The sequence below is a fragment of the Odocoileus virginianus genome, chromosome 12 (assembly GCF_023699985.2).
Source record: "Odocoileus virginianus isolate 20LAN1187 ecotype Illinois chromosome 12, Ovbor_1.2, whole genome shotgun sequence".
NCBI lineage: Eukaryota > Metazoa > Chordata > Mammalia > Artiodactyla > Cervidae > Odocoileus > Odocoileus virginianus.
Window position 1 is genome coordinate 47,362,502 of NC_069685.1, and position 27,910 is coordinate 47,390,411.

The 27,910-nt window shown below is 45.4% G+C and overlaps 1 protein-coding gene across 2 annotated transcripts; it reads right to left on the reverse strand.

Moving 5' to 3' along the window:
• Positions 1-339: 339 nt before the first annotated feature.
• Positions 340-25,955, reverse strand: BRI3BP (BRI3 binding protein). 2 transcript variants are annotated; one of them, XM_020883526.2, is made up of 4 exons: positions 25,621-25,955; positions 13,842-13,944; positions 6,246-6,329; positions 340-5,846 (listed from the first exon to the last, which is right to left on the reverse strand). In XM_020883526.2, exons 1-4 carry the CDS (start codon positions 25,822-25,824, stop codon positions 5,425-5,427), a joined length of 813 nt encoding a protein of 270 aa, XP_020739185.2. In that variant the 5' UTR covers positions 25,825-25,955; the 3' UTR covers positions 340-5,424. The 2 variants fall into 2 exon arrangements, with proteins under 2 accessions (XP_020739185.2, XP_070331187.1); XM_070475086.1 differs by lacking the exon at positions 6,246-6,329 and having other exon boundaries at positions 25,621-25,952.
• Between the last annotated feature and the right edge of the window lie 1,955 nt (positions 25,956-27,910).

Here is a 27,910-nt window from a genome sequence, read left to right on the forward strand (position 1 = left end):
TGCCTGGATTAGCAAATAAAAATAAAGGACACCCCACTGAATTTGAATTTCAGATAAGAAAAACAACTCTTTTTCCCCCCTTTGTTGTGTGTCCTAAATATTGCAGGGCACACACATACTAAAAAACATATTTGTTGTCTATCTGACAAATAGACAGGTATCTTGTATTTTATCTGGCAACCCTATCTCCAGTTAAACAATTAAACTCAAGATGGTATGACCACTCTTCAGACTGGAGAACAGGATCATGGAATCAGCATGACATGTCAGGGTTGGGAAAACTGCACACAGGCTTGGCTGGATGTAATGAAATACATTTAAGAAGTCCGTACACCAAAATTACAATAAACATTTATTAAGATGTAATTTTCACAATATTTTAATTCTGTTCTGAAATTGGTCTACAAATATCTCTATGTAACACCAAAGCCAGTGATTTAATAAATAAGAGAAATGTACGGATTGCTTTGCCAAAAAAATAAGCCTTATACATTTATGCCGATTTATGATATTTGTAGAATCAGTTTCCCAAGGCTCATGAAACTAAAGTGAGCACACGCCACATAGGCACACACACACACCACTATATTAAAATCAAATGAATTCAGAGTATCAAATTAAATGCCATGTAAAATTTATAACGAGATACACGAAATGTGAAGTTGACTCATGAATACAGTGGATCATGGGTACCATACCTCACAAATATGATTTCCAGTTGAGAAGAGGGAAGTAAGTGCTAGGCTGGATTTTAAGTGAGTGCTAATCACCACCACCATCACAAAGAAATCAATTTAGTTACAGTATTCAAAGAGTTAACACACATGCGGATATTAAATTGACACTACAATAAAATCTTTAAATCTGCAAAAAGACATTAGAACATATGGTTGATAACACCACTAGCTGCCACAGATTTTCAGTAGATGGTGCAAAGGGCAATCAGGTTTTTATACCACCACCAGGGAAACACTGGTCCTGGTGTATCTCCTACATATCAAGGAATCAGTGAAGAGCAGAGTGCAGATTTCAGTAGGCTGGACAAGCTTTGTTTATTCCAGATCCTATTTATCACACTGATGGTTGTCCAAGTCTTAATTTGAAGGCTACTGTATTAGATCCTGCAAAAGTATATGCTTCTATTATTCACAATAAGGAGCAAAGGTTGAAGTATTCAAATGGCCATAAACAAAAATTTTGCAGAATGGTGATGTATTATCCACAAAAAGTTGGGGGAGATGGGTGACACCTTTAGGTCTTGGAAATTCCTTCTATTTTTTTTGGCCATGCTATTTCCCCCATCAGGGATTAAATCCATGTCCCCTGCATTGGAAGCATGGAGTCTCAACCACGGGACTGCCAGGGAAGTCCCCAGAAATTTCTGTTAAAGTGAGCTAGAGGGATGAGTGTGTGCGCTCATTTGCATCCCCTTTGTGACCCCATGGACTGTAGCCTACCAGGCTTCTCTGTCCACAGGATTTTCCAGGCAAGAATACTGGAATGGGTTGCATTTCCTACTCCAGGGGACCTTGCTGAACCAGGGATCGAACCTGCAACTCTTGCATCTCCAGCACTGGCAAGAGGATTCTTTACCACTGAAACACTTGGGAAGTCCCCATACTACACTTGATCTTAGCCAAAAGGCCGAGAGGTGATGGCAAGAGCTGGCTTTTTGGTTCAGTCCGTCAATTCAAAACCCATCGGGAGAAGTGACCGGGTATCAACCTGTAAGGCCAATATCCTTCCTTAAAAGCATCTTAAGAAGTAGCAGAGGGAATTCTTTGGCAGTCCAGTGGTTAGGATGCCTCGCTTTCACTGCAGAGGACCCAAGTTCCATCCCTTGTTGGGAAACTAAGGTCCCATGAGCTATGCGGTGCAGCCGGAAAAAAAAAAAAAAAAAAGAAAAAGGAAAAACAAAACAAAAAGTAGCAGGAAGCAAGGGGATGAAGTAAAGCAGGATTCCCGATAGTGAGAAGGTGTCTCAGCCATGTTTTAGATTCTGCACTGGACATCTGACATGGTATTCCTAACCTCTCTAGGTTACTGAAATGCCACCAAAGTGGTTTACATCTTCCTCACAAGCCAGCCCCGGTGGGTGGGTGTACAAAAGTCCTTTTACAACCCTCCCAAGTACTGACCCCATCCTGCATATTCACCCTTAGTGCCAACAGGAAATGTCTCCAACTAGCTACTCCCCGCCACAGTCAGCAGGGGACAGGCTTCCTGGGGTCGTGCCTGTCGTCTCCGGGCAACTATAGGTATTTAAAATCTCCTTCAAAGGCAGTAACCTCTCTCCATGATGTCACTCGGTCCCCTTCATAAATTAAAGACCCTGGCACAATTCACAAGACCAGATTTCAGGAAATTCTGCCGTTGCATTTTGCTACAAGGAATGATATGGGGTTTAAAAAAAAAAAAGGCGAACAAATAAAAAAAAAACCCAGAAGGCAAGTAATGCTGATTGGTATTGGAAAATTCAAAAATGGAAAATATGAAAGGCTGATGTGCCACAAAAGCATCTTTGCCAGGATGTCAAGGAAGAGATTGCTCCAAACATTGATCCCCAAACATCCACAGAAATCCAGCAAGTTGGAGATAACAAATCCTTTTTCTTTTCTGGGCTCTTTTCTGCTCTTAGTATTTACTGTGATATTGAAGCATTGGGAAATTAACACTGATAAACTTGAAAATATCTAAAAAACTGAGTTTTAACTATAAGAGAGATTCACAGTAGTTTTCGTCAGGATGTTTTCATATCACACTGAATGATATGTTACACTAATATATTCTACAGCCCTGAAGATATAAAAAACTTCTCTTCAAGGTATGAGATATGATACAAAAATACATTTCTCATGTACAAAAGAGAGAAAAAAGGAGATGAGGGGTACTGGCGGAGGTCAATTATCCTACAAGCTTCCATGGAAAGAAGAAAAAAAAAAATCCAAACTATTTGAGGATAAGATGACGCCCAAGCAAAAGTCAAATTTACGCGTTAAAAAGGAGGAGTTACACATATTGAACCTCTGTGACTTCCATCAGAATTTCAAGGACTATTCCACCCTGAAGTGATACTCTTAAGGAACTAATTAACTTTTGTTAAAAATAAAGACATCTTTCATTTGGGTGTATCAGATTGTTCAACTGGCTTCATAGCCTACACTTAGCCAATCCAGAAAACAAGGTGCATATTTTTAAAAATATGTATTTATTCACGTATTTGGTTGCATTGGGTCTTAGTTGCAGCACATGGGCTTAGTCGCCTCACGGCATGTGGAATCTTCCTGCACCAGGGATTGAACCCATGTCCTTGCATTGCCAAGCAGATTCTTAACCCCTGGGCCAGAGGGAAATCCCGAGGTGTATATATTCTTAACAATAACTTCCACTTGATGATGAGGCCTCAGTCCACCAGCACCCAGATATGTGAGCCTTCCTCAATTTACTAGAAGTTAAAATGATTTTTCTGCTAGGGTCTCAAGACAGCACAGTTCCAAAAGGTTTCCAGGTGTGAGGGTGGGCAAGAGAAGGGTGGTTGTTGTACCCAGACGGTAATTTAAAACTTAAAATCTCTGTGCAGAGAATGTCAATTACCCCACTGCCTAACATGAGCAAAGCAAACACCCAAACATGCTAGAGACATAGAAGCCAAATGCACAAGGGGAAAGAAGGCAAACATGACCTCCCTGGAGTTCTCTATACCCTGTGTGAAAACAGATTTGTCTCTAAGTATCTAAATGACAAAACTGGAACGGCTTCAATGCGGAAACCAAGGGGTTTCCAATGCCCATGGATAAAGATTTGCTCAAGCAAATTCTAGAGGACATGTATATAATTTCAAGAAGTGAGCCGCAAATGCAAGAGAGTTTGGGCCCCGTTAATGTGCACCTTAAAAACAGAAGTTTCATAAACATTCTTGGAAAACATCTGCTTCTCTTTTTCCGGTACTCGCAACCTCAAGTAAAGCAGCACAGAAACAAAGCACAGAAGAGTTGGCAGGCAGTTGAGTTTTCTCTGAAAGGATTCCTGGACCAGAAAGTCTTGGTTCTACCTGACCTGGCAGGGGTCTCTGCAAACCTGTGTACAGGGGCCTGTGACGGGGCTGCCAGGACACGCAGGTGGGCAAGGAAGGCCAATGGAGACAGTCACGAAGCCTAGTAGCAAAACCTGGGGCATCATTTCCTTGATTTCCTGTGCCCGTTTGGTACCCAGAAAGGGGCGTCTCCACTAGCCCCTGATCCAAGCCTTGCAAAGCCCCCTTTGTTCAGGACCCCCATGTCTGTCCGGCATGTACCTCTCTTCACCCCTAGAGACCACCTAAAATGAAGCCGCCACAGATTCCAAACCAAAAGCACCTAACACATATATTGTAAAAATTCCAGATAAAATAAATCAGATCTTCTCCAAGTCTGGCTTATTGTTCCTGAGACTGCTTTACAAGCAGCAACAGACTTGAAAGGTTATTAGCTGCTATGGTTGGTTTTCCTTTCCTTTAGTCCTGAGTCAACCAAAATGAAATAAGTATACAAAAAACCCTGGAGAGTGTAGCTTTCCTATATTCCCCTAGCTGGCCAGTGGTAAAATTAGGACTCAAATTAGATACCTGATGAGCTTCGATGCTTGCTCAGGCAGTTCTTGGTATCAAACTCCAATGATATTCCTTTGCCTGGTTCTTGAATTTTCCTTTAGAAAATGTGAAGGTTAAAATACATCAAAGTACAGAAAGGGGAGGGAATCTTAGGTTTTCTAAAAATGATGATTTCTTCATTTAGAAATCTGATTGATGGGGGCTTGGTTGGATCATCTAGGATCTCAAAGACATTGAGTTTCAACCTTGAAACCCAAGAGTCCACATTCAGAAGCGACACAATTCATCAAATCAACATCAACCAAAAACAACATGAAATGAAGGTCACAGCTTTGGAACATGAAAAGAACGCACACAGACCTCAACCACCAATCCCCGTGCTGCAAAAGCAAACACTTGCCTTGAAACTTTTCCAAAAGGTCGAATTAGCAATTTCTTCCCCTCTGTGTAGTTTTAATAAGCTCAACTCGATCTGCCTTTATTAAAAAACCTTACAAAAGATGTATTTAAATGCTTGAAAAAATTAACTTTATGCTCTATGCACAGATAAACTTCTCTTACTGTACAGCTAATATGGTTATATCCTTTGTTTAAAAAATATTTTTTTCCACTAATGACACTTGGTGGGTAGTCCTATATCAATGATCTTGTCAATTCCTCCCGGAAGATGTCCTAAGAGTTGACACGTGGCCGGAAACACCCTCACAAAGCGCCCCTCTCTTGCTCAGGCATGTTTATTAAGATTGTTTGGGGTTTGGCGTTCTTTTTTTTCTTCTTCTTTTTTGTTTCCGGAGAGAGGGCGCTGGTGGGGGGGGAGCCGGCCGGCTGGCTGGTTGTCACTTGCTGTTGGGGCGGTCAAGACTCTCCAGCACACGGCTGAGGCGGATGTTGAGCAGTCTGACCTGGGTCTCCAGCTGTTCCAGCTTCTCCTCCACGCTGGGGCCACTGGGGCTGCCTCGCCAGTAGAAGCCCATGGGCCCGGTCATGAAGTAGATGGCCACCACGAAACACAAGGGCAGCACGGCATTCTCAGGCTCGCCCTCGTATTTGTGCAGGATGTACACGCAGGACATGGAGAACAGAATGACGCGCACCACCCAGAAGAAGCGGCCGAACACCATGTGCAGGGCACTGAAGGTGAAGCCCAGGGTCAGAGACAGGAACCAGTAGGCCAGGAGGACGACGCCTACCAGCAGGAGGGCTCGGGCAGGGCTACTGGCCACCGAGCTGGGGTTGAAGTACTGGGACAGGTTCGAGACTGCAGGACAGAACAGAGGGACAGCGGCCGGTTACAGGGAGTCATGGGGGTTCTCTGCGAGCTGGGGTGGGTGGCTCAGCTCACTGGCTGGGCCTCTTCCACACCCTGAGAAACTAAAGCTGGATGCCTGGGTATAGAACCCTGGGAGAAGACAGGGCAACATTGCTCTATCATGGGTTTAAAACACCTTTCAGGTAGGGCAGAGCCTGTATACTGGCCTTCAGCTGCCCTCCTTCCTGTCTTCCAAACCCAGCATTAGGCTGAGCGCATGGCTGCCTAGGAGAAGGGTGTTTCCCAGCCTCCCTTGAAGCTAGCTACATAACTAAGTTTTGGTCAAGGAGAGGTGGGCAGAAATGTTCTGGGATGGCTTCCTAAAAGTAGTGGGAATAGGCCCTTTACCTCTTCTTCTTCTGCCTGCTGGAATGTGGATGCGATGGCTGGTATAGGAGCAGCTGTCTTGGGTCATGAGGGAAGGGAAGTCACCTATTGGGGAGCAATAAGATGGAAGGGGCCTCGGACCTGAGGAGAATGTGCTGCAAAGCCACCTACCTGCCTAGCCACCTACCTGTGAACTTTTCACATAAGAGAAATATAAGCTTCCATCTTGTATAAGCTGCTGTAATTTGGGGTCTCTGTTACTCACAGCCAAACCTAATCGTAACTGGTACCCACATGAAGTTCCATCTTAAGAATGGAGTGAAATGGAGGACGTGCATCTTCTGTGTGCCCGACTTAAGAAAATTTCCAAACAGAAAAGTTAAAAGGATGGTAATATAAATACTATCGAAATCATCTAGGTTTAACAATGGTTAACATTTTGCTCCATCTCTAGTCACATATCCCTCCCTTTTTTTTAACCAAACCATTCGAAAGAAGCACACATCATACTTCAGCATGCAACTTTCTCTCCTACGTTTATTGAGACATAACTGACATACAGCACTATTGAAGTTCAAGGTATACAGAATGACTTGACTTATATTGTGAGATGATCAAAGTAAGTTTTGTTAATATCCATCATCTCCACAATAGTGTAAAGCAAATGTATTGCAATTAAAAATACATAAGCAAAACAAAAAAATGTCCATTTCATAGATTAAAAAAAAAAGTTTTCCTTTTCCCGAGAACTTTGAGTATCTCCTAACTCTAATAACTTTCAACTATACTGCACAGCAGGGCTAAACACAGTCATCATGTTGCACACTACACTCCCAGGATTCATTTATCCTCTAACTGAGGTTTGTACCTCTTAGCCATCTTCCTCCAATTCCCCTACTTTCCATTCACTGTCTCTGGCAACCACAAATCTGACCTCTCAATTTATGAGTTCGTTTTTTTTTTTTTTTAAAGATTCTATATATAAGTGAGATTATACAGTATCTGCTTTTCTCTGACTTATTTCACTTAGCTTAATGCCCTCAAGGTCCATCTATGTGATTGCAAATGGTAGGATTTCCTGTTTCATGGCTGAAGAATATTCCATCATATATAGACACACCAACATTTCTTTATCCATTTACCTGCCTGTGAACACTTAGGTTGACTCCATGTCTTAGCTATTCTGAGTAACGCTGCAATGTACATGGCTGGGGACAGGGCGGGGGCAGGGGTTGGCAGTGATGGTGTAGTTATTTCTTTGACGTAGTGTTTTTGTTTCCTTCAGATATATTCCCAGAAGTAGAATTGCTGGATTGTATGGATAAAATGAAATCTTTTTTTTAAAACTTTACTGATTTATTTTTGGCTGTGCTGTATCTTGGAAGCTGCATGCAGGCTTTCTTTAGTTGTGGCGAGTGGGGACGACTCTTGGGTTGCAGTGTGTGGGCTTTTCATCGTGGGGCCTTCTCTTGTAGCACAGCACAGGCTACAGGGCATGTGGGCTTTAGTAGCTGTGGCCCACTGGCTTAGTTGCTCCAAGGCATGTGGAATCTTCTCAGACAAGGGATGGAACCTGTGTCCCTTGCCCTGGCAGGCAGATTCTTAGCCACTGCACCACCAGGGAAGTTCTCTACTTTAAAGAAGAACTCCATGCTGTTTTCCATAGTGGTGAACTAATTTTACATTCCCACCAACAGTGCCCAAGGGTTCCAACTTCTCCACATCCTCAGCAACATTTGTTCTCTCTTATCTTTTTGGTAACAGTCATTCTAATAACCAAATTAATATTTCACTGTGGTTTTGATATGCATTTCCCTAATGACTAGCATGCTGAATTACTGCTAATACAGTACCTTTTCGTGTACCTGTTGACCATTCATATAGAAGGAATATGTTTCCTTTTTTTCATAAATATGAAAACATTTATATTCATGTGTTTCCTTTTTGGGAAAAAATGCTTATCCAGGTCCTTTGTCATCCCCCCGCCCTTTTTTTTTTCCTGGCTGCAGCATGTAGCACGTGAGATCTCAGCTCCCTGATCAAGGATTGAACCCGCACCCTCCGCAGTGAAAGCTGAGTCCTAACTACTAGACCGTCTAGGAATTCCCTTTTGTCCATGTCTTAATTTTTTTTTTTCTGCTATTGAGTTGTATGAATTCTTTATCTATTTTGGATATAAACTCCTTAACAGATACGTTTGCAAATATTTTTCCATTCTGTAAGTTCATTTTGTTGATCGTTTCTTTGGTTGTGCAGAAACTCTCTAGCCTGATGCAGCCCTGCTTGTTTATTTTTTGCTTTTGGTGTCAAATCCAGAAAGTCACTGCCAAGGACAAGGTCAAAGAGCTGACTGCCTGTTTTCTCCCAGGAATTTTACGGTTTCTGGTCTCACATTTAAGTCTTTAATCCGTTTCGAGTTAATTTTTGTGAGTGGTGTGAAATAGAGATCTGATTCCATTCTCTTACATGTGAATGTTTTCCCAGCACCACTTACTGAAGAGATTGTCTTTCCTCCGTTAAGCATGCTTGGCTTTCTCGTCAAATACTAGCTAACCATATGTGCATGGCTTTATTTCTCGGCTCTATTAGTCCATGTGTCTGTTTTTATGCCAATACTATTGTGTCTTGTTTTAAAGCTCCATGTTTTTTAAAAAAATATTTTTATTTACTTATTTGGTTGCACCAGGTCTTAGCTGTGGCACAGGGAATTGCCGATCTTCGTTGAGGCATGCAAAATCTTTAGTTGTGGCAGGCAAACTCTTAGTTGCAGCATGTGGGATCTAGTTCCCTGACCAGGGATCGAACCCTTGCCCCCTGCAGAGAAAGTGCAGACTTTTAGCCACTGGACCACCAAGGAAGTCCCTGCTCTAGTAAATTAGTCCCTCCTTCTAGCAGAAGGAGGTCATGGGAACTTCTAGTTTGCAGCCAGTTGCTCAGAAGCACAGGTGATGACCTGGACTCATGATCGGCATCCAAAGTGGAGGGTGGTCTTGTGGGACTGAATCCTTTGCCTGTGGGGTCTGATTCTGCCTCTAGGTAGATAATGTCAGAACTGAGTTGAATTCTCTGTCACCCCATGGTATCTGCACATTGCTAGCTGGTAGTGGGAAGCCTACATACACACACACACTTTGGAATTGGGTCCAGGAACCTTTTTCAGTCACACACCTAGGGCAGAGTGGAGCTGGTATTTCAAGGCAGAGTCTGGCTGACAGAGCCACCCAGTCCCTGCCCTGTCCTCAGGCAGCCTTCAGGAGGAATCCCTACTTCCCCCATTTTGTCACAAGTGTCACAAGGCCTCCAAGGCTTCAGAGAAAGTCAACAATTTGAAGATGGGAGACTGAAATCCTTCCTTCTGACTCTGGATGCTATTTCCCAGAAAAGTGTCTTCAGCCAGGAGAGCGAGGGTGGAGCTAACTGTACTGTCATTATAGTGGACACCGAGCCCAGGAAACATGGCAAGTGTGAGTTGAGATGTGCTGGGCCAAATACAGGCTAGATTTCCAAGACATTAGTATGCCCCAAGATGTAAAACACCTCGTTAATAATTTTCTATTGATTCCAAGATGAAATGACATTTTTTTTTCCTTGTGGTTGTGCTGGCAGCTTGTATCAAACCCCTGTATCAAACCCAGGTTCAAGGGAAGTACCAAGATGGCAATATTTTTAATATATTGGATTAACTAAAATACCTTATTCATTTCACTGGTTTCTTTTTACTTTTTTAACATGGCAATTAGAACATTTAATGTCACATATGTGGCTGGCATTCTATTTCTATGGAACCACTCCAGGCTAAGGACTCTCCATTTTAACCAGTACCTTGAAACATTCTGAAGCAGGCAATTAAAGCATTGTGCTCACAGATGCATTCTGTACCAGAATATCCAACTCTGGAGTCCAGTTTCCTGCAAAACATTTTGCACCTTCAAAAGTCTCAGTGTAAGACACACACTCTAGAGGTCTTCAGATGATTTGAAACTTAATGCATCAAGGGGAAAAAAACCACAACACAGAAGTGAGTTCTTTCACCTCTGAATGTGCCAGCCACCCTTCTCATAACATGAGTATTCAGGGCCTCTTAGCTGTAGAACTCTTTGATCTTCACTGCGGCATGCAGGATCTTTAGTTTCGGCACGTGGGATATAGCTCTCCAACCAGGAGGCTGACTTGACTCTAGTCTTTCCTTTCAAGCCGAGTGCAATTTCTTGCAGTCAGGTTTGTTTGTCCAGGGCTCATTGGTCAGGGATAGAAATACCGAGAGTTTAATGATCTGGGCAGGTGGTGAAAATGGATTCCAAGCGGGATTGCACTCAATTGCGGGAGCCAGGTTCCGTGTTGACTCAGCCGGAGTCCCAGGAGGGGCCCTCCGCAGCCCCAGGGGGCTTGGAGCTGCACGGCAGCCTCTCAAATGGTGATGCTGCTGCCTCTGATTCTGCCTCTCAGAGACTGAATTCAGCGGCTCAAAGCCGGAGGGTGGGTTCCCAAGGATGGAGGGGATGACAGCGGGTGCGAACCAGGGTATGGGTTTGGGCCAGCAGCCAGCTCAGCTCCAAGGCCTTGGTCTCTATCTGTAAGGTGGGAGTGTCAGGGCCGATGGAGAGGGTCGGAGGTGGTGAGTGGATTCAAAGAGATGGTGCATGGAACTCAGACAGTGTACTGGTCTCCTCAGGCTTTTGTAACAGACGCAGACGTGGTGGCTTCAAGCAACAGGAATGGAGCCTCACTGCTCTGGGGGCCAGAATTCTGCAGTCAAGCTGTGGGCGGGGCTGCACACCAGCTAAAGCTCCAGGGGAGGCTCTCTCCCGGCCCCTTCCGGTCCCTGGCTCGTTGACTGCACCCCTCCTTCTCCATCTCCGTTTTCACATTCACACGGCCATCGTCTCCGTGTGTCTGTGTCTCCGTCCAAATTTCCCTCTTTTTAAAAAATATTTATTTTTATTTATTATTTGGCTGTGTCAGGTCTCAGTTGCAGCATGCAGGATCTTCGATCTTCATGGGGGCATGCGTGATCTTTGGATTCGGCATGTGGGATCCAGTTCCTTAACCAGGGATCAAACCAGGGCCCCCTGCATTGGGAGCTCAAGTCTCATCCATTGGACCACCAAGGATGTCCCTTCGTCTTCTTGTAAGGACACCAGATGTTGGATTGAAGACCCACACTAACCTAGGATGACCTCATCTCAGCTTGATTACATCTGCAGAGACGTCATTCCCCAATAAGGTCACATTCACAGGTGTGGGGGTTTTGAGGGGGCACTTTTGGAGAGGGACACCTCAATTCGCCAAAGCAGTGAAGCAGTGGGGCTGACAGGCCTCCAACCCTTACTGACAATGGGCCTTTTTGTACCAGGGGCAGAGCTGGGGCCGAGGTTGCAGCCTGGAGAAGGCATGCAAGACCTTGCTCATGGATCTCAGAGGGGAACTGATAACAAATACAAACATGTGGGAGGAAGACAGGAGGTGGGAGAATGCGAGTGTGAGAACTCAGCATGAGGGTCCTCACACAACGTGGTCAGGATGGGCTTCTTGGAGGAGGTGTCATTTACCAGAGACCCGAGCATGGGAAAGACGGGAGCAGGCAAAGGGCTGGGAAGATCGTCCCCAGCAGGGAACACATAGAGCAACCGGAAGGCGTCAAGGACTCGGGTGTGTCCAAGGGCTAGGCAGTGTCCTTGGTGTGAACTTTGTCAATTGAGAGTGCATCAGGAAATCACTGGATAGTTTTAACGAGAGTGACTTAATCTTTCATGTTTTGTTTTTTTAAAATCACTAACCAAAAAAGTAGTAATTAAAAAAAAAAAAATCACTCTAGCTGATTTGTTGAGAAGGGACCCTGGTTAGGAGATAAGCAGCAAAGCGCTCACCCAGAAGGCCTAAGGCCACTTTCCAGAAAGGTTTGCAAGTTGGGCCCTTGGCCAGCATCTGGGAACGTGGATTTCTGGATTGTGAGATTGGGATGCCTAAGAAATAAGTGGCCTCCATCCCCATTTCTGGCACAGGCTCCTAAAACCCCTGCAATTTCCTAAGTGGTAAGAGCAATAAAGGTGTCTTGATAATTCACAGCCCCTTTCTCACATACCTGTGTTTGTTAATCAGGTAATTCTGAAAAGTCTCTAAAGAGGTAGGCTGGTTGCCAAGGGAACCAACTTGGTTTTTAGAGGGTTGAGCCTTTCGATTGACCCTCCTGACCTCTTGGGAGGAGGTGAAGGTTGAATCCATCACCAGTGGCCAATGAGTCAATAGAACTCGGAACGTAAAAGCTCTGCATCCTGCCCACAAACCCTGCCCCATGCCCCTCCTTCACCTGGCTCCTATCACCTTTCATAAAAAAACAACTATCTACTGAGTAAACAGGTTTCCTGAGTTCCACAAGCAGCTTTAGCAAGTTACTTGAACCCAAGGAGGGGACGGGTCATTGGTACCCTTGATCTATACCAGCCAGTCAGAAGCATCGGGGACAACCTAGACGAGTGTCTGAAGTGGGGGCAACTGTGGGACTAAGCCTCTGACTGTAGGATCAGATGTTACCTCCAGGGAGGCAGGGTCAGAACTGAGTTCAATTTGGGCCTGGAGGTTCTGCACAAACAACGTGGTTCATGCTGATACCTGCTTTCGTTCCAGGAGTCTGGAATTTAGAAGGTACAAGGCAGAGGGTGCCTACATGACCAGCCCCCCAATAAACACCCTGGGTGCTGAGTCTCGATTGGATGTCCCTGGTTCAGGACACTTCACATGGGGAACAAAGCATGTCCTGTGTGACACCCCCACCCCCATCTTGGAGAGAGCTCTGGGAGCCTGTGCCTGGTTCCCCAGACTTCACCCCACGTGTCTTTCCCTTTGCTGACTGTGCTCTGTCCTTCCCTGTAACACATCACAGCTGAGGGTACCAACAAACGCTGGGTCCTGGGAGTCCTTCTAGAGATGCACGGGACCTGGGGGCAGGGGTGGTCTTGGCGATCCTGACACAGGCAGCTGCAGGCTTCTTGGAGAGAGGCAGCAGCCTGAACTCAAAGGGTTCCAGCAGCTGCCTCCTGATTCCTGGACCAGCACATTGACTTTCTGGGGATCACACACTGCTCCTTCCGATGAGTCTGTGAGCACCTCATTCTCTGTATTAAATCACTTCCCGTCTGAGTAACTGGAGTAGTTTGTTATGGACCCCGACCACCCAGAGACTCCACCTCCAGTCCCCGAGGTTTGCCTAAGTGACAGTCCTGTCTGACTCTTGGAGATCCCATGGACTGTAGCCCATCAGGTTCCTCAGTCCATGGGATTCTCCAGGCAAGATTACTGGAGTGGGTTATCATCCCTTTCTCCAGGAGATCTTCCTGACCCAGGCATTGAAGCCAGGTCTCCTGCATTGCAGGCGGATTCTTTACCATCTGAGCCAACAGGGAAGCCTAGGGACAGACAAGTTGGCACTACCCACCTACACCTTCTAAGTAGCATCTGGGAATCTCAGTTACTTACATACACAACTACGATAATAAAATAGGTTCTCTTGTATCCCCTCCACCCCTGTCTTCTCCTGCACCACCTGCCCTGGATACCATTCCCATAATTTGAGAAGCACCAGAATGAAACGCAGCCTTCAAATGAATGCCCAACACCTACCGTCGAGTCCAAGAACTTCCAAGAGCTCTGCCCAAACTTTCCACACGGTTTCCACAAACATGTCCACTCCCAGCACGAACCTCTCAGTCAGCCTTGTCAGGAACTGCAGAAATGAGAAAAGTCATTACCGACTCGGCCACAGCTTCCTCCTTCCTAGCCCAGCCAAGTGTACACTTGAATGAGAAAACGCAGCCAGCCGATGACAAAGGCCACCCCAGGGCTTGGCCAAATCACCCACGAAATTGATGGAACTTGGGACTAGCTCAGGGTGCCAAGAACCGAGTGAATATGGTCAAATCTCCCTCCTGGACTTCCCTGGTGGTCCAGTGGTTGAGAACCCACCTGCTAATGCAGGGGACATGGGTTCGATCCCTGGTCTGGGAAGACCCCACATGCCATGGGGCAACAAAGCTGGTGTGCCACAGCTACTGAAGCCCGTGAGCCCTAGAGCCCGTACTCAGCAAAAAGAGAAGCCACGGCAATGAGAAGCCTGCACACTGCAACTAGAGGGTAGCCCCAGCTCTCTGCAACTACAGAAAAGCTGCCTGCAGCAACAAAGACCCAGCATAGCCAAAAATAATAAATAAATAAGGAAAATATATTTTTTTAAAAAGTCTCCTTTCTACAGGTGGAGGGATCCATCGGAGAAGCCAGGAGCCCTCCGCAAAGCTGCTCACTTCACTTTGATTACTCCCAGAGCCCTCTGCTAACTCTTGTCAAAGTCGCTGCCTGAATTCTCATTTCTAAATGGTGGGAGGTGTTGCAACCAACCTATTTCACCTGGAGGCTGGGCGCTGCTGCATGGGAGCAACTCTAAGGGGCGAGAACGGCGGTTTTCACAGTTGAGTCCCACCATCACCTCTCGGGCGAATGCAAACGATGGAGACGCACCTCCATCCCAGTTTTAAGGACCCAGGGGCCTTGGAGGGCTGCAGTAGCTCTCCCAGTATGAATACAAGGTGCAGCTTCATTTCACTTTATTTTTTTAAAATAAGTGATATGCTATACACATGGTATAGTCTCACTTCCTACAACCTGAATCCCCTTCCAGAGACAACACTGTTACCACTCGCTTGTAGATCTTCCCTTATATGCCCAGGTGAAGAATGGCACAGACAGGGACTTCCCTGGTGGTCCAGCAGATGACTCTGAGCTGCTAATGCAGGGGGCCTGGGGTTTGATTCCTGGTTAGGGAACTAAGATCCCACATGCCCTGCAGTGTGACCAAAAGATAAAAAGGAAATGACCCCCCAACACACCTACTAAATTATACACTTTAAATGGAGACTGTATAGTATTAATATATGAATTATTCCTCCATAAGTTGCTATTTGAAAACCAGAAGGATACTAGCATAACACTGCAAATCAACTGTACTTCATTTATTTATTGGCTGCATTGAATCTTTGTTGTGGCACTCAAGCTTAGTCGCCCTGTGGCATATGGAATCTTGTTGGACCAGGGGTGGAACCCATGTCCTCTGCATAGGCAGGTGGATTCTTAAACCATTGGAGCACCAGGGAAGTCCTCAACTGTACTTCTATTTTTCAAAAAAATGCTTTTTAAACTGAAAGAGTAAGAAATAATAATAATAATGGAACAGTTGACATTAAGAAAAAAATCATGTAGGAAGTAGGGAGGAAGTAGGAAGACAGAAGGAAGTACCTATGTCAGGGAAAAGAGAGTCCCTGGACCTCTCTTGGATAGGGGTAGGTGGGTGGGGGCATTTTGGAGAATGTACCATCCCCTGGAGAGAAGACACACCGGTGTCCGTTTAGTTATAATTCTTTTTTTGTTAAAGAGTTTCACTGACATATCATTTACATACCATAAAGTTCTCGGCTTTAAAACACACGATTCAATGTTGTGTTTTTTTTTAAATCCCCCATAATTGAATTTTAGAACATCTTCATCACCCCAAAAGGAGTCTTGTCCCCACCTGCAGTCGCTCCTCATTCCCTCCTCCCCTCAGCCTAGGCAACCACTGATCTTCCAGTCTCCACGGTCTTGCCTTTCCTGGACTTTCTGTACAAATGGAATCAGGCAATCCGTGCCCTTTTGTGTCTGGCTCCTTGCACTCAAAATAATAATGTCAGGCTTCACCCATGTGGCACCCATGTGAATCAGTACTTAATTCCTCTTTCTTGCCAAAGAGCATTCCCTTCCAGGGTTCTCCACTCTTTGTTCCTCCTCTTGTTATTCTTTAAAAGCATCACAATTTGTGCCCGTTTGTCCATAGGCAGCAATTTCTACATTTTGTTCAAGTGGAGGAAAAGGGAAAGGACTCCCTGGGGCACCTGGGAAAAAGATGAGCAGGCCTTTCAAGGGCACCAGCTCCCCTGGAAAGGGTGTGGGAAAGTAGCTATTTGGGGAGGAAGAGATATTACAGCTTCCGCTGCCGCTGACCCTCTCTGTGCCTCAGTTTTCTCAGCTGTAAAATGGGACTAGGGAAGAATGGACATTAGGGAACTTCCCTGGTGGTCCACCAGTGGGTAAGAGTCCATGCTCCCAATGCAAGGTGGCGCGAATTCATTCCCTGGTCAGAGAACTAGATCCTAGATGCCGTAACTAAGAGTTCAAATGCTGCAATTAAAGATCCCATGTGCCGCAACTAAGACCCAGTGCAGCCAAGTAAATAAATATTAAATTAAAAAAAAAAGATGTGGGGACTCCTTAGGTTGCCTATGTCTAATCGGAGGATGGCTGGGCAGCAACCCAGCGTGCCCAGCAAGGTTGGAGGTCCAGTCCTCTCTCCAAACGGAGTCATCTCCTTCCCACCAAACAACTGTCTTTGGGCAGGCGTTGGGAAACCCACAGGCCCAGACAGGACCTGGCTGTGCTCAGAGGGAGGCTCAGGCCGACCTTGGGGACCAGCCGGGGCAGGAGAGGGTGATACATGGAAAGGCTCACCGTGGGCCTTTTGGACTGGGTGGGTGGGAACGCTCTGGGGCTGTGGGCTGGCACTGCTCACTGCGGCTTCTGCTCCGGGAAGTTAGTCCTTGGCTCCCTGTCTGTGTGAAGACACAGGAGCCCTGAGGGGGTGCTGTGGGCAGCACTGTGTTCCTCCAAATCTCAATGAAGGTGAAATGAGGTCAATGTGGAGAACCTGGATCCAACAGGACTGGGGCCCTACAAGAAGAGATGGGGGGCCTCCCCACAGGTCCTCCAGTGGTGAGGACTCTGTGTGGTCAATGCTACAGGCACAGGTTCCGTTCCTGGTCAGGAAACTAATATCCCACATGCTTCGCAGCATGGCAAAAAAAAAAAAAGTAAACACTGCATTTGATGGGGAAAAAAAAAAAAAGAAAGAAAATGAACCCACCCCAGTATTCTTGCCTGGGAAATCCCATGGACAAAGGAGTCTGGTGAGCTACAGTCCAAGGGGTTGCAAAGAGCCAGGCACCACCATGCCCATGTTTAACTGAATCTCTGCTATACATCTGAAACTAACCCAACATTGTAAATCTACCATACTCCAATAAAAAAATTTTTGAAAGGAAAAAGAGAAAAAGAAAATGGGGACACAGACATGCACAGAGAAAAGACCACTTGAGGACACAGGGAGAAGACAGCCATCTGTGAGCCATGGAGAGAGAGGCCTCAGAAAGAAGCAGCCTGGTTTACACCTTGATCTCAGGTTTCCAGCTTCTAGAACTTTCAGATGATATTTCTGGGTGAGTCAGCCAGACTGTGGCCCTTCCTCACGGCAGCCCTGCAGATTAAGGTGGGGTTCAGCGAAGCCCAGAGCCTGAAGCAGTTCACAGAAATAGGTGAAAAGCCAAACCAACGGCACAGTTGTATGTTTTTTCTACAACCTATAAATATAGCCAATATTTTATAATAACTATAAATGAAGTATAACCTGTAAAAAGTGTGAATGTTGAACACCAGGAACTCAAGACTGTACATTGTACAATCATATAGTGCTGCTGCTGCTAAGTCACTTCAGTCGTGTCTGACTCTGTGCGACCCCATAGACGGCAGCCCACCAGGCTCCCCCGTCCCTGGAATTCTCCAGGCAAGAACACTGGGTTGGGTGTTGGGAGTGGGTTGCCATTTCCTGCTCCAATGCATGAAAGTGAAAAGTGAAAGGGAAATTGCTCAGTCGTGTCTGACTCCTAGTGACCCCATGGACTGCAGCCCACCAGGCTCCTCGAGCCATGGGATTTTCCAGGCAAGAGCACTGGAGTGGGTTGCCATTGCCTTCTCCGAATCATATGCTACTGTACATCAACTATACCTCAATTCAAAAATTTAATAATAGAATTAAACAAAACAAATCAAACCAAACAAAACTTGGGCATTCCTTGGTGGTCTAGTGGTTAGGATTTGGACTTTCACCGCAGTGGCCCAGGTTCAATCCCTGGTCAGGAAACTGGATCCCAATTCAAATGAAGCACTTTTGCATAAAGATGTTTTGAGTTGGTCAGGGAAATAGAAAAATGGACTTGGGATGGTTATTAAAAAATTGTCAGGAGCTGTGATGACGGTATTGTGCAAAACATTTTTGCAAAATGTTTATCTGTTAAAGACGGAGACTGAAATATTCAAAAGTGAACCAATATGTCTTGGATTAGTTTTAAAATACTATGCCAGGTTTCAAACGTTTTTTTGATGGGGGAAGAGATACAACAGGAATGTCAAAACTGGGTGAAGGGTACAGGGGTTCATCATACGATTCTTTCTCCCTTTGTGTCTCTTGGGCAATATTCAGGATGAAAAGTTAAAATTGAAAAGATGTAAGTGAGCCAACTCAGGAGGCCCACGGCTGCAGCCAGTCCAAGGCAGAAGACACAATTACGCCAGCTCAGCTTTTCATCACCCCGTCCTAAATCTGGAGGGTGCACCAGCCCAGGTTGGATGCATGAGACAAGTGCTCGGGCCTGGTGCACTGGGAAGACCCAGAGGGATCGGGTGGAGAGGGGGGTGGGAGGGGGGACCGGGATGGGGAATATATGTAAATCCATGGCTAATTCATTTCAATGTGTGACAAAAACCACTGCAATGTTGTAAGGTGATTAGCCTCCAACTAATGAAAATAAATGGGAAAAAAAATAAATAAAAATAAATCTGGAGGGTGTCCTAAACTCTCCTCACCCCCATTACCCCCCAAGCGTCTCCATAAGAAAAGCAGCAGAGGAGCAGTTTAGAGGCTGCCTAAGGATCTGAGGAATAGGAAGTAAGACAAAGTTAACGGGAACTGAGGTGCTGGAACACACATGAGGATCAGGAGTGAGTTACAAAGGGGAAAAGCCACCTCTGGGAGGGTGGCTCAAAGCCATGGGACAAGATGACACCAAGTGTCCTGACATGCTGCCCTCTTAAAGACACAAGGCCCTCACGTAGAATTCTTATTGGAATGGTAGGTCCTCAATCTAACCCTGAGGAAACAGATTAGATGCATCATGGGACAACTGAAAAACCAACTGGGTGTCAAAACCACAGGGAGAAGGACTTTTCTGGTGGTCCAGTGGTTAAGACTCCATGCTTCCAATGCGGGAGGCAAGGGTTTGATCCCTGGCTGGGTAACTAAGGTACCATGTGATATGTGGTGAGGCCAAAAAGTAAGATAAACCACAGGGAGAAACCATGTCAGTCCCACTAGAATGGTTACACTCAAAAAGACAGACAACCATCAACAGATGAATGGAGAAAGATGTGATCTATATAAACTCACACACAAACCAGAATACTAATCAGTCATAAAAAAGAATGAAATTTTGCCATTTGCAACAACTTGGATGGACCTGGAGGGTACTCTGCTTAGTGAAGTGAGTCAGACAGAGAAAGACAAATGATGAGACGTCCCTGGTGGTTCAGTGGTTACAACTCTGTGCTTCCAGTGCACGGGGTGCAGGTCCTGGTTGGGGAACTAGGATCCGACGTGCTGTGAGGCAACGCCAAAAAGAAAGACAAATACTGTATGATAACACTTTAGGGGGAATCTAAAAAATATAACAAAGTAATGAATATAACAAAAATGAGGCAGACTCACAGATACAGAGAACTAGCGGTTACCAGCAGAGAAAGGGAAGAAGGGGGATGGACAAGACAGGGGTAGAGGTCTAAGAGATACAACTACTATGTGTACAATAAGTCACAAGGATATATTGCATAGCACATAGCTGATATCCTATCATAATAGCTATACATGGGATATAGTCCAAAGATATTGAATCATTGGGTTGTACAACTGAATCTAGTATAATATTGCAAATCAACTATACTTCAATTAAAATTAAATTGAATTAAATATATCCGAGGGGTGGTGGGGAAGGGGAAGACAAGAACATATGTTGGCGGGGATGGGGAGAAACTGGCATCCTTACATACTGCTGATGGGAACGTCAAATGGTAGCGCTGCACAGAAACTCCTTGACGTGTCAGAGCTGCCATGTGCTGTGCTGTGTGCTTAGTCACTCAGTTGTCCAACTCTTTGTGACCCCACAGATTGTCCATGGAATTCTCCAGGCAAGAATGTTGGAGGGGGTTACCCCCTCCTCCAGGGGATCTTCCCAACCCAGGGATGGAACCCAGGTCTCCCGCATTGCAGGCAGATTCTTCACCGTCTGAGCCACCAGAGAAGCCCAGAAATTCCATGCCTAGGTACATACTCCAAAATAAATATATATTCATGGAAAAACTTGTACATGAATGTTCAGAGCAGCACTGTTCATAGTAGCCAAAAAGTGGAAACCCAAATGACCAATAACTGATAAATGGATCAAAGGAAAACCCTAAGAAGGAATGAAATACTGACAAAAGCTTCAAAATGGATGAACCTTCAAAACATGATGCTGGGTGAAAGAAGCAAGATGCAAAAGACCACCTACTGTCTGACTCCATTTATAGGAAATGTCTAGAATACATACGCAATCCATAAGAACAAAGAAGATTATGGGCTGCCAGGGGTTGGGGGAGATGGGGTGACAGCTAAGAGATTTAGGGTTTCTTTAAAGCGGGGAGGAGTGATGCAAATGTTTGAAACTGATTTTGGTGATGTACAGAAATGTGGTTAAATGTACAAAATGTGGTGATGTACAACCCCACTGAGTATAATAAAAGCCACTGAACTTTCAGTGAATGAACTGTATAGTATCTGAATTATAGCTCAATAAAGCTGTTCAGAAAAAGAAGACATAAACATCAAGGTCATAAAAGCACTCCCTACTCCCATTCCCAAAAGGGTAAGAGGGACTTTGATAGATTAAAAGGCACTAAAGAGGCATTAAAACCAAATGCAATGAGCTGTTGCTTGGGTGCTGTATTTTTTTTTTAAGTTATAAAGGAAATGTGAATATGGGCTGTATATTACAAAATGTTATTGAACTAAATTTAAGTTTTGGGGCAAAGGGGCCATGGTATTATGGTCCTGTAGGAGAAAATATCATGTCCACAATTTACTTTCAAAAAAAAAAAAAAAAAAGTGTGTGTGTGTGTTTGTAGAGAAAAAGAAACAGTCTGGGAAGAATATGGTGATCCTAGGTGGAGTGTCTCACTGTTAACTTATTCGATTCTTCCAGCTTTTCAAAGAAAAAGTCAGACAACATTATTTTGATGATGGTGATGTTTTCAGGGGTGTATCCATATGTCAAAATTTACCAACTCGTACACTTTTGTCCCACTTTAAATGTGTGCAGTCTATGTCGATGACACCTCAATAAAGCTGTTAAAATGTTGGTGGGGGAATAAAAAAGACTGGAAAGTGTCAAAGTTATTCTGCTCAAAATATTTTCTTACAAAGCAAAAAAAATGCCAGCCTCTTGAAAAGAAAAAGACTAACAGTTTCAGTAATGGCAAAGGAAAACAAAAATCAGTTCCCAGTAAAGATGCCACTGGATTCCGAAAAAGTGAAAAGATCGCCTATCTCACAATAAAATAATTAAACCAAGTAGCTTACTGACACCTCTTTGGAGAGGTATCGGAAAGCAGCCCTCACATGTATGATAGGAATGGAAACTGGTGTAACTGGGAAACATTTCAGTAATGTCTCTCAGTACTCAAAATGCATATGAACTGGAACTGTGTATAAAGGACAGGGCAGACAAAGCTAGTTGATGTTGTCAGAGTTAGGAGAGAGGTAATCTTGGGACTAGGGGATTTGACCTCTATATTTCCAGTGCAACATGTGGGTCACATGGGCATGTTTGGTATATGACAATTCATTTCACTGTATACTTAACACAGAAAAGTGCACTAATTATATTTCAATTAAAAATTTTAAAATGCACAGACCCTTTGGCTCAGCAATTGAATTTCTAACAATTTACAGATGAACTTGTATATGCACACTCCAAAAAATTTAGATAGAAAAACCTTTACTGCCGCCAGGATTGGAGTGGCCAATCCAGTCCAGTTGGAAACTAACAAAACATGGACCATCAGGAGGAGTTGGTTAAATGAGGGTACATCTTTATACTAAACACACCAGATGAATCCTTCTTATATCTTCTATCATTTTATAAACACTTATTCAGTGCCTGGTATTGTACACCATGACTAGTCACATTCAACCTGCCAATTTTCTCCTTTGCGCAAAGGAGACACACAGAGGTCAAGCAACTGGCCCAAGGTCACAGAGCTAGTAAGAAGCAGAGCTGGGATTCGAACCCAAGTCTGTGGGAGAGCAAGGCCTAGGTTCTGAACCAGAAGGGCTGGGGTTAATTTTAGACAATTCCTAGATAGAACATAGAGTGTTTCATTAAATACCCTCAAACTTTACAACCCACTAAGAAGGTCTGGCTTGTTGAAAAGTATAGCTGCTAGTAGATTGTTTTCCTTTAATTATAATTAACAGAGCAATTTCCCCAAGTCTTGCTGGTCTAGGCTATACTCCACAGGAAATGTCAGGGAGCCTCATTTTGGATGCTCCACTGATGGAAGGGCACAGGGAGGGTTGTACACCAAAAGACCAGTGAAGGTACCAGCGCAGACTCCAGACTCACTGTGTACATGTGTGTGCATACTCCGTCGTGTCCGACTCTTTGGAGCCTTCCAGGTTCCTCTGTCCATGGGATTCTCCAGGCAGAATACTGGAGTGGGCTGTCATTTCCTACTCCAGGAGATCTTCCTGACCCAGGGATCGAACCTGCATCTCCTCCATTGACAGGTGGATTCTTTACCACTGCACCACCTGGGAAGCCCCACTGTGCCTGGGTTCAAATCCTGGCTCTGCCACCCAGGCTGACCTGAAGCCAATCACTTTACCATTCTGTGCCTCAGTTTCCCTGTCTGTAAAATGGAAGTATTAACAGTACCAACCTTATAGGCCTGTTCTAAGGATGAAGTGAGTTATTCTATTTATAAAAGGACTCAGAACAGGGAGCATTTATTTGCTAGAAGGGATGTCGCCCAATTCACAAATTGCTGATTAAAGCCAATTAGATAAAAAAAAATAATAATAATAATAATAAAGCCAATTAGATCTTAAAAAAAAAAAGGCATGGATTTCCCCGGTGGTTAAAACTCTGCACTTCCACTGCAGGGGGCATGGCTTTGATCTCTGGTTGGAGAACTAAGATCCCTCATGCTGCTTGGCCAGAAAAAAGGAGGTGTATTTTAAACAAATGTGCGTGCTAGGTTGTGTCAGTCGTCTCTGACTCTATGCCACCCCATGGACTGTAGCCCACCAGGCTCCTCTGTCCATGGAATTCTCCAGGCAAGAATACTAGAGTGGGTTGCCATTCCCTTCTCCAGGAGATCATCCTGACCCAGGAATCGAACCCACGTCTCTCATGGCAGGAGGTTCTTTACCACTAGTACTATCTGAGGAGCCCTTCAAATATCTGTCTAAATTATTAACAAATATTAGTTAGTATTACAGTCATCTCTATTGAAAGCACAAACCTTGGTTTACTTAAAAAGGAATGCTGATTTCAAGATTCTCAGATACTTTGCCAGGACACAGCTGTATTATTGATACCAATCCACATCCGAACCCCTAAATATCTACTTTGTATTTCATATGAGTCTGTGAATCTCAGATTCCTAGATAGAATAATCAGCCTAGACATGGTGGCTTGTGCTAAACCCTCCCCCAAAAAGGCCAGACTTCTTTTTGCTGTGAGTCAAAGTAGCTCAGCCATGTCTGACTCTTTGTGACCCCATGGACTTTACAGGCCATGGGATCTCTAGGCCAGAATACTGGAATAGGTAGCCTTTCCCTTCTCCAAGGGATCTCCCCAACCCAGGGATTGAACCCCGGTCTCCCGTATTGCAGGTGGATTCTTTACCAGCTGAGTCACAAGGGAAGGTCTTTTTGCTGTAAAACAAATGATTTCTGCCTTCAGATGAATAAGGCACACAGTAGGAGAGAGGTGCAGATTCACCCTGCATACTCAGGCAGTCTGAATGGCCACTTCTCTGCACTCAAGTGTTCTGTGCTCTCCCTCCGTAGCCAGCTACAAAGAGATATTCCCCCCACCCCACCACCTGCCCCATTACCCACAACCTTTATAGCTTCTCAGAACACCCATAGGAGAGGATGGTCAGAAGTTAACAGCTTTCCTAACAAATTAACCTATATTTCATCTCATCCGATTAGAATATTCAGCCAGTCTGATTTGAGATTTAATGTTTTCTTTCCCCTTCATCTCAGGCAGCAGAAAACATTTTTTTAAAACCTGAAAGCGCTGCCAGCAGGGCTAAGCAACCGAGATTTGAGCCTTGGCCAGGATATAACTAATGACAGTATCTGATACTGATTCAGCCATGACTCTGGGCCAAGAAGGGACCAACGATTCATAATTACAAGAGGAGATGATTACTATCCCCATTGAAGGAATAAAGAGACCGAGCCTCAAAAGAGTGAAGCCAGTTGCCTGAAGCCATCCAGTCAGAACTGGAACTTTTCTCCACTCCAAAAGCCCAGGGCTGGTGCAGAGCAAAGAGCTTAAGAGACGGAACAGTATGGGCTGTACCCCAGGAACTGCCTGACCACATGCAACCGTCCCCCTAGTTCACTTCCCCTTGCTCAGTGGACTTCTACCCCCAGTGATTCACCCAGCTGCCGAGGGCAGAGCGGGGAGAGAAAGGGCTTCTCCGGAGCGCCCAACACCATCCCCAGGGGCCAGGGGCTCCTCAACAGCTCCAAAGTAAATAAAACGCTCCAAGTGAGAGGCCCGGCACACAGTAGGTGTTTAAACGGGTTACTGTGCCAGGTTGCCAAAGCAACGGAGAAGATTGCATTACTCTCATTCTTAAAAAAAAACAACAAAAAATAACAGTAAAATAATAAAAAGCCTAAATATCTTCAAAGCAGAAGGAGGAGGGCCTAAGGTGTTCAGGGGAAGCGGGTCGGCGGTAAGGCTACAGGAAATTCGGGGTTGCTGGGGAGAGCGCAGCAGCGTGGGGAGAGGGCGCCGGCGAGCAGGGCGCCCCCTGGGCAGCCGCCACGGTGCCTGGCTCACAGTAGGCGCTCATTCAAACGTGTTGAATGAATGAATGAGAGGCGCGGCGGCGTCAGAGCTGCCGAGGGGAGGCCCGGACGGAGTGTCCCCGGGAGCAAGGTTCAAGGAGAAGTACCGCAAGGAACACAGGGCGCGCCGAGGCCCTGCGCACTAGACCTGCGCCGGAACTCGCCCCCAGACACGACGCTGGCCCAGGTCGGCTCGGGCCACAGGCGGCAGGCCCGGACCCCCCGCCCCAGACCCGGGCCTCCCTCTTTCTGAGCCCCGGCCGGCCTGCAGTCCCAGAGGCCGCGCACGGCCCTGGAGGGCCCTGGGCGCCAGGTGCGCGGCGGCCGAGGCAAGGTGACCGCGGGCGCGGGCCCAGCGCCCACCTTTTGAGCGGCGCGCACGTTGTCCTCGCCGAACAGGCTGCTGACGCTCTGCGAGAAGGTGTTGACGGTGCGGCGGTAGCTGTTCTTCTCGGTGCCGCCGCGGCTCCGCGCCCCCTGCGCGCCCCGGGCCACCAGCCCGAGCAGCAGCAGCAGCAGCAGGAATCCAGTCCGGGCACGGGGTCCTCCCGAAGGGCGCGCGCCCATCCTGGAGCCGGCGGGATGTCGGGTCAAGAGGAAGGATGAGGGCCGCACGGTGGGACGCCGCGGCTCCGGCGGGGATCGCGCTAGGGGGCCGCGCGCCGTACCTTTGCCCGCGCGCCGCCGCCGCCGCCGCCACCGCGCCAGCAGCCCCGCCCCGCGCGCAAAGGCGCGACGGCCCTGCCCACGCCTTGCCCCGCCCCCGGACGCGGGACCTGCCGAAGACCTGGCGGGAGCGCCGGACAGCTGTGAGGTTACAGTTCTCCCCGCCCCCCTCCTCTCCCCAAGCCCTCTGGGACCTGGTGGGGCTTTAAATCTTTCCTTTAAAAAAAAACAAAACTTTATCTTAAACTTTTCTATGAAAAGCAACCCAAGATTGTAAAGGTGAAGCAGCGCCAACAGGAACGATGACTACCATTGATCGAGAAATATGAATTATATATATTTTGCATATCGTTGAATTTATAACACCCAATAATTGGCCACTTTTGCCGGTGGCAGGGGCACCAGCTTACTCATTCATTCTGAAATGTTTAAAAGAAAAGCATTAAGCACTCCCTCCTGCCCTTCTTGAACGAACTCAGAGTCAGCAAATAGTTGAGAACGGGAAGTTCTTTTTAGGAAATCCAGGTAGTAAATGAAAAGGGAGTGAGAGAGATTAGAAAATAAGTTTGCACCCCTTAATGAAATGATGGATCCAGGCCATGATCATCAACAGACTGAAACCAAAAGGTGACATGTTGGTGGAGAACTTGAAAATGGAGGGGTCTGGACCTACCAATCTTGGTAGTAAGATTCCAAAGCCACCTGTGTGATGGATTCTCCCAAAACACTTTGGACCCTAACTTGATGTGACCTCCACATCTAACTTATGGTTTACAGGAAACATAGGGAATGGAAGCAAAAAAAAATTAGAAACAGCAGAACCTAAAGTCAGAATGTGGAACACTGAACAGGATAAATGACCTTAGTTTCTTCAATAAGTAAATGATATAAAGATAAAATTTAATTTTTGTCAACCCAGAGTGAAAAGTTATCTTTTTATTTTTATTTTTTTATTTTTATTATTTTTTTGGTTTTTTTAAAAGTTATCTTTTTAAACATTTACTTTATTCATTTATTTGGCTGTACCAGGTCTTCATTGTGGCAGGCAGGAGCTTTCAGTTGCAGCCTGTGAGATCTAGTTCTCTGACCAGGAATCAAACCCAGGTCCCTTTGCACTGGAAGTATGAAGTCTTAGCCACTGGACCAGCAGGGAAGTCCCTGAATCTTATTTTGAACTTACATTTTTCTAGATTTCTGGTGAGGTTTTCATATATTCACTGGTGTATATTTCATCATCATCTTTTTAAAAAAATATTTAAAGTAAACTTTTGAAAACTGAAGTACAGTATACAAGACACCCTAGTGTTTCAGGTGGTAAAGAATCTGCCCGCAATTCAGAACTAGGGTTCAATCCCTGGGTTGGGAAGATCCCCTGGAGAAAGGAATGGCTACCCACTCCAGCACTCTTGCCTGGAGAATCCCATGGACAGAGGAACCCGGTGGGCTATAGTCCATGGGGTCGCGAAGAGTCATACACAACTAAGTGGTATACAAGCAGAAAAATATTCAGTCATAGGTGCTTCTCTATGAATTTAAACGACACACAAGGTGACCAGCACCCAGGTCAAGAAAAGGGACATTATCAGTTTTGCTAAAAGGCTTCCTTTGCCCTCTCCTGTTCACTATGCCCCCTCCAAAATTTAGGGGATTCATTTTGCCTGTTTTTGAACTTATGTGAATTGGATCATAAAATATGATCTTCTGTGGTTGGCTTCTTTTGTTCATTATATTTATGAGATCCATGCTGTTGTGTATTTTCCTTTTACTTTATAGAATGTTCTTTATATCTTTTGGAGATAATCTTTGGTATATAATATTTTAGAAGAAAATAGAATGTACTATTACCAACCTAATAATAACTTTTTATTTACTTAAATAAGCATATTTAAAGAACTATAGACTGCTATTATCCTAAGCAATAAAACCCATGAAAACACAAGTGTGATTTGCTTATTATAACTTTTCCCCCAAATCCTTTTTAATTAAT

What these genes read in the sequence shown, in the direction of transcription:
- BRI3BP (XM_020883526.2), bottom strand. Translation starts at nt 25,824, where the DNA reads ATGGGCGCGCGCCCTTCGGGAGGACCCCGTGCCCGGACTGGATTCCTG. An exon ending in GGAAGTTCTTGGACTCGACG is followed by an intron (nt 6,330 to 13,841) that starts GTAGGTGTTGGG and finishes GCTCCCCAATAG; the next exon opens with GTGACTTCCCTTCCCTCATG. An exon ending in AGCAGGCAGAAGAAGAAGAG is followed by an intron (nt 5,847 to 6,245) that starts GTAAAGGGCCTA and finishes TCTGTCCTGCAG; the next exon opens with TCTCGAACCTGTCCCAGTAC.